Below are 16,332 nucleotides of genomic sequence, written 5' to 3'. Positions count from 1 at the left end.
AATAAAACACTTGAAAGTTTTGAAACTTGACTAGCCTCTTCATCAGTAAGGCAACTTACATTCGTTTTCCAGCAGCATCACTAATGCCCAGAGATCTGAAAGTCGTGGGTGCGTCTAAAGCTTTTTTGGGGTTTTCAACTAGGACCAGCCTAGATTCTTTCCATCGTTCTGCAAGTGACACGTTCCTTAGGCAGTTATTGTTCATATTCAACGTCAGCCCCAATTAATTTCTAGAAAGCTTTAAGAATTTTAAACGTGATAACATCCGGTTTTGCAGCTTTCTTTAAATTAATTCCGAGAATTCATTTATAACTACCTATAATCTTGCACCTATACGTACGACTTTTTCAAACCTTTAACATGATGCAGAATGGAAAGTAATAAATTATTACGAAAAACTAATTATTGATTTGTATCCTTTTACAGTACACAAATTTTCACTCATAGTCCCAAGATGTAAAATTAGTAATAAGATTCCCGTCGTTAGACACGTCGTTATAAATTCGATGCCAACACTCCCAACTTGTTAAAAGCAAAACGAATTGACTCCCAAAAGACCGTATACGCGACGCGTATCAGATCACAAGGAAACTATTTACTGATTTATATGTTATCGGTTATTAGAAGAAATTTCAAAGAAAAGTACCTAAACATTTGTCTCTAAAATTAAAATAAAATATGTATGAAAATTACCATTTTATGTAACTCACATGCTCTTGATCGTTGGAGGAGGAAAATTGCTGCTATAACAACTAATATAAACAGTATAGTTGGAGATACTATTCTCTATTCGGACCTATGTTTACATGACTTACATAAATTTTGACATTTGATGTCCGACCGAAATGGGAATAATACCAGCAAATATCTGCAAAAGCAGTGAAATTGACTTTTGCAGATCTAATCAGTAATCACCCATTATAAACTTACATCAATCCTAATATGGGTGTCTTAATCCTTGTCTGAAGCAAAATTAAACATTCACCATATCAATCAGAAAAGTCTCATGGTAACAATCAAACAAGAAGAAGATGACGTAACAATGTACGGTAAGTGTTTTGAATGCGACGTTTTTTCCATTGTTACGTCATCTTATTTTTGTTTGATTTTCAACATAGCTTATATTTTGTAGAAAAGCAATATAGTAACACTTTAAACAATATATTTCACATGTTACGAACACGGTGCGGGTTGTAGAGTTTGGAACGACTACATTTTGTGGCAAGAGACGGGGCCTCTTGACTGTCTTCTACCGTCTGCCGTAGCAACGGATGTCTAGCCTTACTTATACCAAACTGGTTCACTGACGAAATCCATTATGGTTCGTCGCTCGCTTTCCATATTCCTGCATAGCAGTAGCGGTGATTTGTCATCGCTAAAATGAGATATGATGCACTACGTGCATTCTGACTGTAACCTTGCCTCGTGCATTTTATTATTTTGCCATCTTCGAATATCTGCTTTAATTTAATGAATTTATATTTTTGAATTAATACGAATTCGTGACAATATTAAATTTCAAAAGTATATCATTTTTATATTCAATCATATATCATTTTACCTACAGGATAACCAGTTGGACGGTGAGGTATTAGACTGCGACTATGGGAGATTCAGAACCGGACCAGTGAAGTGTCCAGAGGCACCATAGTTCATCATAATAGTTGATTAGGGGAAAATCATAATAGATTGAACATTTACGTTGGCTTTGAGGGGCCATGTAACTTTTCAGGTAAAGTTTCTGATCTTATCTTGCATTGCCAGATAGTTTCTGGTAATGCCAGATAATATCAACAAAGTTAGGTTTTGACTCTGATTCTAACTGAATCTACAAAATCTAGTCAGATAGTTCTCTAGATTCTCCTTTTATTGCTAGAAGTTTCCGATTTCTATCTATATCTTCAGTAGGAGGAACAAAAAAATCCACCGGAAGCTAAATCGGGACTGTTATTGGGCTGGGGGATCACTAGGGTGCTGCTTCGGCCCAGGAAGTTGGTTAGCAGGAAGACCTTGTGACTGGGGACATTGTCGTGGTGGAGTCCAATTCCAACTTCTCGACCCGAAGAAGTACCGCAGTAGCCTCCCAGCCCCGATTTTGCGAGTTGTGACTTTTTGGTTCCCTAGACTGAAGAGAAAGCTAAAAGGAAAGCATTGGAAGTCCGTGGAAAACATCCAAACACATGCTACAACGTTCTTGAAAGGCATTCCTGTGGAGTTTTAGGGTACCTTCCACGCATAACATCTCCGTAAGTACATTGATGCAGGAAAGGATTATTTCGAAGAATTGTAAACATTTCGACCGATAAGATCAATAAATACATTAATCTGATCTCAGAAAATGCGCATTACTTTCATAATACACATACATCGTAAAGGGTAGAACTTTTTAGACAACAAATGCTGGAATATTCAGAATAGAAAACACTTTTTTTCGTAATGTTTCGTAATAAAACGTGTATCAGATCGTGCATTATCTTATGTGTAACAATTTTATTATTTTTACCACACTTTTACTGATCTACCTTTTGGTACCACCCGTGGAGAATTGACAACTTTTAGTATTCTGAATACTTCAGAAGATAAGTGCTTACGATTGAACTGATTGTATCAATAAAAGTTTCTTTTTACTATCTTTTATGCTATAATTTTACTTTTAACACTATGATGACGATGATCTTTTTAATATCCGACGCTCACAGTAGATGACATCACATAGTACTCGAAATGGTGACAAAGTAATTTTTCTGTATGGAACTTGGCTGTTTTCTTGCAGAAAATAGGTTTTCATTTTTTTAAAGAAACACATTCACACTATAAAAACTTTTACACTAAACCCTTAAGACCTTTCAACATAATCCTCAAATCTCCAAACTCGCACCCTTTTTCCTTATAAATAAAAAATACAATGTTGAAGAGCCTCTAAATCCGTCTAAAGTGAAAGATAAATCATATACTACGCCTAACTACAGTCATAATTTCCGGCCTATCAAACCATATCGGCCCTTTTCCGTAGGGGCGCCCCTGTTGCGGGGGCGATCAGTTATAAAACAGATGAAAGCGTCACGACGCCGACAGACGTCTCCGGCGGTAGTGTACGTGTTGCATCGTAAAGCAACAGTTCGAGGGTAAATTTTCGTTGAATCGCGACACAGGAAAATGGGAAATTTAGGGTTGATAAATTTTTCGTTATGGTGCTTTTTAGTCGGGAGTGCCCTTATTGAAAACGCAGTAAGTTAATAAATACTTAGATTAATTAGGTATCTAAAAATGATAAGACAATTTTGTATTGATTGTTATGGAACAAAAACCACAAATTTGTTAATTTTTTTTTCATATGACGAAAAAAATTAATTAAATTCAGTATATAACTCTTTAAATGTTTTTTTTTTTAAGAAATCCAAGTCTCAAATGTTAAAAGCTGCCAGCAGACGCCTGAACGCTATTACAATGTACTTGAGTTTGATTTGGTTACAACGTAATCCATCTTAACTAATTGGAATGCCAGCATCTGAATGTTGTTTAATATGAACTAAACTTAGTAATAAAATCTGTTCTTTGGCCTCTTTTAAGCAATTAAGTCAGAAAAGCTTTGTAGGAGCTTATGACCTTTGCAATAACATAATTATGTTCCTGAAATGTAGAACAGCTTCTTAAATCTAATTAACATAAGACCCAACTAGCAACAAAGAAACTAATTGACATTAATCAAATTGTCTGCATTTTCTGATATTTGAAAGAGAATTCATTTGAGCACCTTAAGACGTAGAGAAAAGTGAGTCAAGCCTTACTGTTATGATAGTAACGTGTGGCTAAATGTATATGATATATCATAAAATAGGTACCTAACATTTCTTCTTCTTCTTCTTCTCAGCCCGTATTTATCCACTCCTGGATGTAGGCCTTTTCTAAATCCCTCCACGCGTTTCTATTTCTAGCAGTCCGGGTCCAATTACTTCCTGCAACATTCTGGATATGGCCTACCAATATATAAATACCAATACCAATAATGCTCCGTTTTTTCTCTCTTGGGCGCCAAACCAGTATCCTATGTGCCCACCTATGTGTGTGGTAGTCATGCCTTTCCACATGACCAGCCCATCTCCATTTCAGTTGTGCCACAAGCCTTAAAACATCTGTCACTTTAGTTCTTCTACGAATTTCCTTGTTGCGGATTCTATCCCTTAGAGTGATTCCTATTATAGCCCTCTCCATTGCTCGTTGGGTGGTTTGCAGTTTATTGGCAAATTTGCGGGTAATTGCCATTGTCTCTAGTCCATATGTGAGAACCGGCATCACGCAGGCATCAAACACTCTCTTTTTCAAATATATAGGAAATTCACTAGATTTAAGGATAAATCCTAGTCTGTCAAAGGCTGCCCAGGAGAGGCCTATTCTTCTTGTAATTTCAGAAGATTGATTTTCTTTGCCTTGAAAGTTGAATTTTGTGGCCTAAGTAAACATATTCCGAGACACTGGATGTACTCATGTACTCATGATCTTTGACAATGTACTCATGATCTTTGTTTTGTTCAAGTTCATTTCAAGTCCAATTTGCAGCATGTTTTTAAGGTCTTCACCTGTACTGGCAACGACCACAATATCGTCGGCAAATCGTAAATGGTTTAGATGCACTCCATCGATATTAATCCCGTTCTCTTGCCAGTCAAGTTTTTTTGAAGACCAGACCATCCTCCAGGGCAAGGGTAAAAAATTTTGGTGAGATGGTGTCTCCTTGCCTTACTCCTCTCTCTTTTTTTGGTCATTTTTACAACCTTGCCATTTTGAAACATATCAAACGGATTTTAATGCGGTTTGGGCTGTCAATGGGCTTGATTTATTCACTTTTTACTGATGTAAAACACGTACTCTGATGCACGACACATAGAAAACTGCTGCCATAACTTAATTCGAGCTTGAGCACTGGAATGTCGTCTTTTTCGGATAAATCAAGATTTCTTGAGACTTAGGGCGTTAACTGGGAATCGCCCAAAAACATCCTGAGATACAAACCTAAAGAACACTTCCTTATGTTAAAACAAAATCAAAAAAATTATTGGTCAATTGGGAACTACTTGAAATTTTCACTTTTTTGCACGCACTTCATTCACACCCTGTATAAGGCAGTTAGAGTGCTTTAAAGCAAAAGTTTTTTACATCAGTAAAAAGCCAAAAAAACCAATCCCAATGACAGTCCAAACCACAGTTTTAGAAAATTTTTAATCAGACTTGTTGCCCTAAAAAAAACAGCTTTCATGCATTTTATGGTTATTTTCCTAAAAATTGATTTCTATCGGAACTTTTTGTCAAATAACTTTAAAATTCATTCAAAATGTTTCTATTCTAGGGCAATAACTTTTATGCATGATTTTCGACAATTTTCATGCACTTAACATATTCAAAAGTGACATACTTTTCGTTAATTGATTACATAACAAAAACGTTGCTTTTGCTCCTAAAAATTGTTTTTTAACCCGTGTTAGAGCAACATGTTTTGCTGACAATAATCACCTCTTACCGGGTCAATCCGAAATAATTGGAAACTGTTGATCTGTCCATGTATATTTGCTTTTGCCGCTCTGTCAATTAATTGCAAGTGAAAAACGACGTTTAATTAAGTCCGCTTCTCTCACCTAATGGGTTTTATATTGGTTTTTAAAACCTTTTTAAGCTCCAAATCTATTACACCTGCAACGTGCGTCATATGGGCTTGAAAAACGTTTTTGCTGATTTGATTTTCGTATTTATTTAGTAAACATAGAAATGTTGAAGGGCTTTGTTCTGAGGTTAAACACGTTAACATCACATATGGATCGAATACCACCTACTTTGCAACTGTTCTAAATAATATATTACTGTTGATAAATTTAATTAAAACTTGACATACTGATAAAAAAATTAACGAATGTCGCTAAATCATTTCAACGATTTAATAACCAATTTTCCTGTCATACAATCAAAATTTCTAAGAACATTCTCTTTAGTATCTCAGCTATTCAAGTCCCATTTGCTCTGAAAGCCCATCAAAGGATAAAAGGGATTTGTGGAAAAGGATTTACTTTATAAAAGATCATAGGAACCCTTTTTACGACCAGATTTTTTGCAATGGTTTGTTCAAACTTCGGAAAATTGATATTTCCTCTCTTCAAAAGAACGCGCCAGGAATAATTTTGACGGATTTCTTTTCCTATTATGGGCCGTTTGTTTTGAATGTTCTGGAAGGAATTTATCAGCTTCAGATGTAACAATTCAATTCGCGGAAATGTCAATATTGTCCGAGCATTCTCACGGTTGAACGATAAAATCTATTGTAATTCCTATTCGCAATTGAGGGGAATAATAAAAGTGTCGAGTAGGATGACATTGTCCTGGTTTAGCATATACATCTGGCAAATTGGACAGCTGAATAGAATTATTACTGTCACTAGCAGGTAAATACCATGAATTGGTGTTGCATAACCCAGTTTATACACAATTTTGAAAAGTAAAGTACACAATGTGTCCAGGATAAAGAAGGCCACTATGGGGATCTTGAAAACAGTTAGAGATACAGATTTGGTTAAATAGGAGAAAAGTTGGTTAATCATGGACTTAATAAAATTACATTTAGAAAACATTTTAATATTTTTTGGTTTTTGAGATATTTTGAAAAAAGTGAATTTTTTGATTTGAAATTTTTTTTGTCACGTTAATATTGGGCCTAGACCAAAACTAATAACACTTCTCCACAGCAACTTGTAAAGCTCTTTAAAGTAGCATTATCAGTTTTTCATTCCGACCACATAAATTTAGATAGGTAGATAGTAGTATAAGCTTTTGAAAGATCTAAAAATATACTGAAATCTTCTTCCACACTTTCCAAATGATCCATAACTGGCTGTATGAATTGATATAAAGCCGTCTGCGTTGATTTATCATTCATGTTGGTTTCTATTAATTAGATCACAATGATTCATAAATCAAATAATTCGTTTTGAAATTTCAAGTTTAAAAAGTTTTGAAGATCTCTTACTGAAACAGAGATATATCTGAGGACGGGTGATGCCATAGGAAAGATCCTCGAAAAAATCCCCATCAGTACCAATTTTCGATCAACTGCAAAATGTTTTCAGCAAAGAAAAACCGTTGAAGGTTCTTCAGCAAAACCCAACAGAAAGAGGTTTGAAAGAATCGAAACCGCCATCCTGCGAGATGGGTTTATTTTTGTTTGACCCACTTTGGTTGTACTAAATGTTTGTATCGCCAAAAGAGAGCAAGCTTGTAATATCGAAATAGTATATTATTATTTACATATTGCTTATACTGCACATTACAGCTCGTTTATGGTCAGAATATACGTAACGATTTACTAAATGTGATATGATGCCGCTTAACGAATACCACGCATTAAATATCATATATTCCGCTCTGTAAATAATGACCCACAAATGGCTTGTTATTTAAGGTCTATATTATGGTCGTGACATTATCACGCAACCGCCATTAGCTACTCTGTTGTTAACATTTTTGCATTTGCAATCATTTACACGACCGTAAAACCCATGTCGATTACAATTACAAAGAAAATTACAAAAAGAACATTGTAATTATATCAAAAAACAAATACAAATAATTACTGATGTTTTATTATATCATTTTCACTTTTTGTTACTCTTTCAGGTAAAATCAGACGACCCGACAGATTTACTAGACGTTCTCACCAAACTTCTAGACCCAGAAAACAACTCGCTCCAAGTGCAAGCTTTACGACGACGCTTATTTAGACTGCTCCGCGACGATTTGAATAGAGAAGAGCTGCGAAACGAGCAAGAATATAAACGGTGAGTCGTACAACACCAAGTTATGAAAATCGGAAAAGTTTTGCATGAAACCAGACTGAGAATAAATTACTATGGTAATCGTCATAAATATGGATTATTAACAAACTTTGTAAGATGTTTGGAGGGTTAAAGCTTAACCATAAAGCGCCCGCCGAGCAAGTTTGTTTGGTTTACGTTATCTTAGAGTTTGGTAAAATTTATTAAATAATGCATAATTCATTAAATTTGACAGTGTTAATTAATTTGTTACAGATCTTCTTGGTATAACTGGGACTACTTTCCTGACGATGAGAAACGTAATGTGGAGTCGCTGGCAAGGGCAGGAATCTGGTACAAAAACCCGCCAGATATGGACCAGGATGACGATGCCAACTATAAAAGGAGTATAGAAAATCTGGCAAAAAACGATCAACTTTCCTTAATGGCTCAGAACCAAGAAGATCAAAAGCGAGGTAAAAGAAGATAAACAATCAGATTAAATTAAAATAACGTCACAAAATTGTGTGCCAACATAATAGACAACGAGAAAAACATGATTTCTATAACAACAAGTGGTTGATTTGATGGTTGTTGCGTTGGTAACAATAAGTACTATTTCCAGGTTTTGTTCCTGGTGCTTCACGATTCTGATGGTAATGATATACCATCAGACCTGGTTAAATTTTTTTAATTAATTAATTATCTTTTAAAAATTAAAATATCCTGAATACTTTTTTTATTAGTTTCAAAACTATTAAATGGAGAAAACTGAAAATCAGACTTTATTAAGACTCTTTTTAAGAGTCTTAAGGTTCTTAAGGTTAAGGTTTTTGAAATATCTTATCAAACTCTTCACTTATGGCGGCCATATGGCATTTAACCAGGGATTAATGTCTACTGTTTTGAACAATACCTTAAAAGTGTTTATTATACAGGGTAGTCCTTAATGATAGTATGTTAATATTAAAGTGGATGATTTTTTGGTCCATTTTTAGAAAAAAACTTTCTAAATGGTCTAAATTTTGTGATACAATTCCATTTCTTCCAGATTTTGTGTGACAACGTAATGATACTATTGCATTTATATTTTTTGAAATGTTTCAAACGTAGTCAATGCATCAAGCTGAGTCTTGTGATTACAAACGATTTTATTATTTGTATGAGTGGTGTCTGTACGGGTGTTTCTGAAAAAAGAATTGTACGTCACTCAATTTTATCGAAATTAAAATTATTTTTAAATTTTGCATTAAATTTTGGACAAATGAAAGGTTTTAGTTAAAAAAAAATTGTTAAATTTATTTCACTTAAGAAAAAAATTACTGTCAAAGTGACTGTTGTATGAAAATAGTTATTTACTTCTTTATAAAAACTGAAAACCGTCTAGTATTGCATATGGATCTTCTTGTCTTTCAGGTATAGGATCTTTAGTCAGAAATGGCGACTTCCGTAGACGTCAAAATTATCAACCATTGATGGATCGTCTCGATCTAAAGCGAAACGTTGCTAGTCTTGCCAGAAGCTATAATTTTCCAAGCGATGGTCTGGCCCGTTTTGGCAAAAGATCAATAGCGACTTTGGCTAAAAATGGAGATTTACCGAACCCTTATGGCAAGAGAAGTATTCAATCTCTAGCTAGAAATGGAGGATTGGGAAAACGATCTGCTGGTACGTATGGACCATATAGCTATTTATGTAATTAGTTGGTAGAAGTTCGATTTTATGTTGTATAATTTTATAGTTTTATGGAACGAATATTCTTGGAAGATACGTGTTAAACATACAACCAAACGTCGTAACTGTTCAAATTTTACTCATAGAGCTGTAAAATGCATTAGTTTTATAGTTTTATAAAGCAGATTTTTACACTTTAAAAAGAGACTTAAGTAGGTATGTTTGAAACGGACCGACAAACATTGCAACTGTCAAAATCCCAATCATGGGAAGGTTCTTGTAAGGTTAAGCACACTTGTAGAGGTCTCAGACCACTTTTAGGAGGTTTTAAGCTAAATTAAGTCTTAATTTAGAGGCTTCTGACACTTGCAGAGTGATTCTAGAAAGCTTTAGGGATTCCAAATAGTTCTTGTAAAGTTTAGCACACTTGTAGAAGCCATCAGCAATTTTTGGAAATTTTCAACACTTGTAGAGTTAATCTAGAGAGCTTTTAGCAATTTCAAATAGTTTTTCTAAAATGTAGCATAACTTGTATAGGCCTCCGACAACATTCAGAAGGTTTTCACTAGAATTGAAAGGTTTCTGGCATTTACAGAGTGATTTAGCAAGTGCTTTAGCAATTTTAAATCGTTCTTCTAAAGTTTAGCACACTTGAAGAGGCATCCGGTAACTTTTAGGAGGTTTTCAGCAGTATTTAGAGGCTTATAGCATTTACAAAATGATTCTAGAGACTTCTGGAAATTCTAAATTGTTCTTGTAAGGTTTAGCACCCTTGTAGAACCCTAGAGCAACTTTTAGAAAATTTTCAACCATATTCAGAGGCCTCTGGCATTTTCATAGTGATTCTAGACAACTGTAGCAATTTCAAATAGTTCTCCTAAAGTTTTGTACATCAGCTCTAAAGGGCATTGTAGCACTTGGGCTATAACATTGCCAGTCTTGTTATAGTTAAGAGAAATTTTACAGTTTTTGACAGACCACTTTACGTTAAAATGCACAACATCTGTCAAAATGCCACTCATAAAGTTATAAAAGTACAATTTAGTTGATTTTACTGATTTGTTATCATTATATTTATATGTAGAGATTGAAAAACTAGTTTAACACAGCCAACCAAACGAAACGACTGTCTAAATTCCACTAATAGAGCTGTAAAATGAATTTTCTTTATTTTGTACTCAATTCCAGTTTGGTTTGAATATTTTGTAGAGAATCTAAGCTATGAACTGATGATTATAGCATTTCTAGGTTTTTAAATATGTTTTGACCAATTTACGTTCAAAACATTCAGCAACTGTCAAAATGCCACTCATGAAGGTATAAAAATTCAATTTAGTTGATTTTTACTGATGATTTGCATTATTACAAATATGTTTTGTCGTTTGCTAGCTTTATGGGATGGGTTTTGACAGTTGCCACGTAGTACTAGTTTGATAGACAACCAAATGTCAGAACTGTCTAAATTTTACTCATTCCATCCATACAGAGTTCCAAAATGCAATTGAAATGATTTATGATTGGGGACATTTTGGGCTAAATTTGGTTTTGACTGTAACATTTTGCGCATGATCCGTCACAGTCAAATCACAACACTCTAAGTTAGGGACATTTTTGTGATATCTTAGGAAGCTAATATAATTCCACAAAAAAATGTATACTCTATATAGATTAGTCGGCTAATTATCACAGTTGACACTTCAATGACAGGCTAAAGTACGTGGGAAACAGTCAAACGTCATAAGTGGCAAAGTTCCACTTATAGAGGTATAAAATGCCAATCGTTTTAAGTTAGTCTTATAGTTTTATGGAACAGATTTTGACAGTTGACAGCAAGCTTAATTATCAAGTTTTGAACTATATGATGTCATTCTCAGAACACAATATAGTCACTCTTGTTCTCCAGAAAATCCTTTTTGTATGCAGCTGCTGTCAAAATATTCTATTTTTTGACAATTGGCAGCTGACAAATTTGACGCATTTCATCTTTGACATAGATGAAGACTCACGTTATAAATTTTTAAATGGGTTGTCATGCATTCACTGCGTCCAAATAGGGTCACGCGGTCTGTACAAACAGAGTGCGCACCAACCTGGTGCACATGGTGGTTAACGTGTGTGCCTATCTATAAAATTTTGACATTTTTCCCCTTCAATATATTTGACAATAATTGTTTTTTTTTTGTTATGACAATTTTTATCGCCATATTATCAACCGTAATAAAAACTTAACTATCTAGGAATTAAATACGATAAATTGCAGATTCCTCTTGCAACACTGTAAAATCGATATCCGTAGCGGTCTCTGTAGATATTTGTGTTTTCTCTAGGAAGTTACACCAGAATTCTTGTAACATTTGTAATTTTTGCACAACTAATTTTATGATCCGACTTATGAGGGACTGTTCCATGTATAGGGTAGATAATGAATAAACTGTAATTGTGAATTTCTGAAAATTAAAACAATGTCTAGCTAGACCATAAATAAGTCATCATTTTCATTGCAGAATACTCGGATACTCCAGCAGATAAACGTAACATACAGTCAATAAAAGCCAACAAACACCGCAACAAACGTGAAGCAGCCGATTACTTTGAAAACGAAATGGTGTATCAAATACCTCCGGATTATGAGGAGATGCTACAAGAGCTGGCAGCATCACAGGACTATTATCCTGTGGAAGATAAGCGATTTTTAGGTAAGTTAATGAAGTGTTTGAGTAATCAGTTTGTGCATAAGCAAACCCCTCTAAAGTCATTAATAATCTGTTCCTGTATTGAGTACCGCCTACGTTATAGAGTTTCAAGTGTTTGTGCTCCAACTATTTGACTCATGCCCCGTAATTGGATTTACTGTACACAGGTTGTTGACTGTCCTTTAACAACCAGACTACTAAAATTAGATTAAATGACCATAATACAGTTGAAAATTGAGTTACAATTTTATAAAGGTAGCACTTTACTAAATATTTGAATTAAATTTATGTATTGTTTGTGCTTTTGTAAGGTTGAACTCAAAACATAAAACCACTGACTGAAACGCATTTCAATGAAATAAAAGCGTGGGAGTATGAAAGTTCCAACCGATTTAATGTGTATCGAACGTAACTGCTGGATTTTGGCCTTTGGTGCACTACAACCCATTTTATCACGAATTTCATTTCCAGAAAATCTTTTTGTCGGATAGCCGTAGGAGTTTTTAGCAAATTAACGGCAGATTTGCTGAAAGTGATATAAACTACTGGGAATGAGGTTTGCAGCAGTGCTCATCAGTTTGAGCACAAAATAGAGCAGATCTTTGACTGGCTATTTTGCTCTTGTTATGAAAAAGTTTTGAATGATAACATTTCCTAACTTGTTAAGAAAAGTTAACTTAATTGGTGGACCTGTGTGAGTGAAGCCTTATTAGTAACTTATTGACTTAGAAACTGCATAATCTCTTTCTCTGGAGATTACAATGTAAGTATAAAGTTTACATTGTAATACCTATCAATAAGCCTCTTTTCTCAGTCACGAAAACTTTGATAAGAACCATAAACATCATTTTAGAATAAATCCTTTATGCTGCAGGTCTTAAGTTGTTTTGAGAGGGATTAAATTTAATATTTGCTGAAGGTTGCAGCACAGGACAGAAGAATGGAACTTAGAAAAGTGACTATTTTTAACTCTGATATTCAATAATCGGTTTTCAAGTTTTCGTCCTTTTGTTGATTATGCTTTTATTCGAAAGTTTGTAGTAATTCTTTTGTTAACTCTTTTAAGAGGTAATTAAAAAGTTGTCTATAATGGCAACAGTTCTTTTACTCAATGTTCGGTTTACGACCTCGTCGTGACAATACTTCCCACGTGACTATAGAATTGCTCAGACCACACTAGTAATGTAAATAACTAATTCATCGCTTTAATTATTACACCCGTTGATTAAATAACTATTTTTAAATGTCAAAATGTCATTTGTCCATTTATGTATAGTATAGTATCTGAAAATGGATTTTATTTTGTTCGGTAAAAACAGAAAATGTCGCTTTTATAGGGTTTCGAGTAATATATAATTCCTTAACCTTTAATAAAGGTCAAACAAATTCATTAACATTAAATAAATGTATTGATTCATGAACTATTAAGTAATCTAAATAGTTTTTTCTACTCCTACAGGAATATTGGTTAATACCTTCCTACAGTTTTTAGAATACGGATAAATAGAGAATTACCACTTGCTAAACGGTTATAAAATCACAGTCTGATCCTAAGTGTGAGATATGAAATAGATCAATTACAGTCACCCAAATTTACTTTGTCTTATATTTATTATTTTATGTTGTATTAATACAGTTATGATTAGCCTATACAATAAATAGTTGAAAATAAGTCATACAAATTATTTTCAAAATATGCTTGTAATTTTGAGTACATAAAATTTAAATATCAAATAATACAGATGAAAAAGACATCTTTCCTATGACGTTTGAACATACCACTAAATTCGCGTCTCCAGTCAAAATAAATATCTTAAAATTGTTGATCTATTACTTTCTTCAAATACTAAGATACTTGATTTATTTTACGGTTTTTGCTTCAATAAGATATTTTTAAAAACAAACAAGTTACAACTGTTGAAGTTGGTTAGAGCATGAGATTAAAGACAAAAAGTGAAGGAAATAATGAGAACAAATTAATAAGCAATAGGCAATACTTACGCGTGCAATCACTCGTCTAGCTCAGGGGTTCAAAGCGCCACCGACTTTTAAGATCAGGAAATAAAGTCGGAAACCTTCAGAAGAACTGATAGTTTTTTGACCCAAAATACACACACAGGCAAAATTAGGGGAAAGGAGGAACTCTTCAATCGATTTCCTTCATATTTTTTATGTATTGCAGCTTGATTCTTTATGAATACATCTGCTTATTAACATTTTTAAATGGTTTGTCTTTATGTCATATACAGAGACGTAAAGGAAGTAAGGAATTTTCGGTGTTTTTTGAGTCACCTTGTGGATTGAACAACTGACAATTGGCATCACTTTATAACATGAAATTGTGGCCTGTTTATTTCCAAACATTTTCTTTTTTTATTCGTCCTGATATCTCAATTATTAGAAAAAATACCTACTGTAAATGACTCGTGCATATTATGCTGTAATAGAACTTCTCCTTCAGGCTCATTAGCAAAATCGGGTTCATTCCGGCCAAAACCTCGCAGTTACGCAGGCTTATGGTCCGTGCCGGACAAACGTCACGTGGCCGCTTTAGCAAGATTGGGTTGGTTGCCCTCGTACAGATCAGTGCGGCGTTTTAACCGATCCGGAAGATCGTTTGTTAAAGCCGACAATGACGAAATTTCTTGCAGGTCCAGAAAATAAAAGGTTTTTCAGTGTTAGTTGTTTTGGAGAATGGTAGTCGTAGATCTCGTAGTCTAAACTGTTCTATTAGACTTTTGGTAGTTCTATTTTACATGTACATTTTTCACAAGTTGTCGTAACATAATTATTGGATATTAAAACTGTTTGTAATTGATTTCAGGTCGACTTCCTCAAATGGGAAAACCAAAGACTACAGCTATACCAAAGGGGCGTCGGTACCAATAGAAAACAAACGATACCTCTTACAACCTGCAGTCGACAACATACTTTTCAGAAGAATTTTTAAGCATCCTAGAATGACCATAGTTTAAGTATTATGTTTGTTCAGGAGGTAAGCAGATTTTGTTAATTCTCGTCAAAACACCAGTCAAATACGAACAAGAGTTACATAAGAAATTGTTGGATAACTCTTGTCCTTAATTACTTTGGTAGCACTAAAAAATATAAACCCTCTAACAATATTTCTTCCAGACAATCGATGAATTCTTCTGATACTGTAGGTTAAAACGGTTGCCATATCCCTGTCATCATATCTTTGGTTTTGTAAAGAAATCAAGAATATCGTTCGATACATATGATTTTAGAGGATAAGATAAAATAAACGTAAGGCCAATTGATATAATAACATATAACTAAAAGATAAATTTACTTAATATAACTGATACTACAAATCAGTTAGGTTAAAAATACCATTAAAATACACCGTAAACTGTGTATAGACATAGACAATAATAATAATTTATTTAATGGAATATGACATTGTAGACATATTTATAAAGAAATGAAAGTACGTATAGAGAAAAATGTCAGTATTTGGTCGTTTTTTCTGAAAATATTCTAGATTTTCAACTTTTTAACATAAAGGCTGGATATTTTAAATCAACTTGCTGTATAGACAATACGTTTTAAAGAAACAATGTTTTAGCTTACTGCGTTTTAGAATCAGTGCTTGAACCATCAAAATTTGACAATAATTTCGAGTTCTGAATAATGACAATAATAAAGCTAGTACTATATTTATGTAAACTTTCGATGTACGAATATGAATTGACAATAAAGTGTGTATCAAGGAAAACGTGTTTTTTTTATACGAGGTTTGAGTCATTTATTGGGAGTATTTGTAATTTGTCCCGGCGATAGAACATCTGTCTACTCATTAAACTTTACAGTGTTGCTAGCTGCAAAATTGAATAATTGTCCCTATCACGTAATCTGCTTTTAAAATTTCAGCTTTCCCAACTCTTTAAATGTAATTTATAATTTTTTCTAGGCAAAATTTTCCGAATCACATGACTGATGTTGACAAGTTTCAACTTAACTTTACAGTGTCGCCAGCTGCGAATTTAAATTCTCGCCATCACGTGGCGTCATTTTACAATTTCAGCTTTTCCAACTGCCTAAATGTGATTTACAGTCTTTTCAAAGTTAAAGACGACATTTTGCGGGTCACATGAGTGTTTTTGACAAGTTTCAACTTAACTTTACAGTGTTGACAGTTGATATTTAAA

General features: G+C 33.9%; 1 protein-coding gene across 6 annotated transcripts; it reads left to right on the top strand.

Annotated features, from left to right (window-relative positions):
• The first annotated feature begins 3,064 nt into the window (after window positions 1-3,064).
• Window positions 3,065-15,899, top strand: Nplp1 (Neuropeptide-like precursor 1). Of its 6 annotated transcripts, XM_081982915.1 has the most exons (8): window positions 3,065-3,228; window positions 7,657-7,817; window positions 8,070-8,269; window positions 9,210-9,461; window positions 11,972-12,163; window positions 14,622-14,811; window positions 14,985-15,155; window positions 15,296-15,899. In XM_081982915.1, exons 1-7 carry the CDS (start codon window positions 3,157-3,159, stop codon window positions 15,133-15,135), a joined length of 1,218 nt encoding a protein of 405 aa, XP_081839041.1. In that variant the 5' UTR covers window positions 3,065-3,156; the 3' UTR covers window positions 15,136-15,155; window positions 15,296-15,899. The 6 variants fall into 6 exon arrangements, 5 of the variants coding, with proteins under 5 accessions (XP_081839041.1, XP_081839033.1, XP_081839057.1 ...); XM_081982907.1 differs by having other exon boundaries at window positions 3,066-3,228; window positions 14,985-15,899; XM_081982931.1 differs by lacking the exon at window positions 15,296-15,899 and having other exon boundaries at window positions 3,066-3,228; window positions 14,622-14,837; window positions 14,985-15,125.
• Window positions 15,900-16,332: the final 433 nt, after the last annotated feature.

The sequence above is a fragment of the Ips typographus genome, linkage group LG1 (genome assembly GCF_016097725.1).
Source record: "Ips typographus isolate SLU linkage group LG1, UJ_Ityp_2.0, whole genome shotgun sequence".
NCBI classification, from domain to species: Eukaryota; Metazoa; Arthropoda; class Insecta; order Coleoptera; family Curculionidae; genus Ips; species Ips typographus.
The sequence above is the reverse complement of the archived record's forward strand: the minus strand, read 5'-3'. Positions and strand labels throughout refer to the sequence as shown.

Excerpts from the sequence above, each read along its gene's own strand:
- Nplp1 (XM_081982915.1), top strand. The coding sequence starts at position 3,157 with ATGGGAAATTTAGGGTTGATAAATTTTTCGTTATGGTGCTTTTTAGTC. Across the intron at positions 7,818-8,069 it reads AACGAGCAAGAATATAAACG|ATCTTCTTGGTATAACTGGG; the intron begins GTGAGTCGTACA and ends AATTTGTTACAG. Across the intron at positions 14,812-14,984 it reads AATGACGAAATTTCTTGCAG|GTCGACTTCCTCAAATGGGA; the intron begins GTCCAGAAAATA and ends AATTGATTTCAG.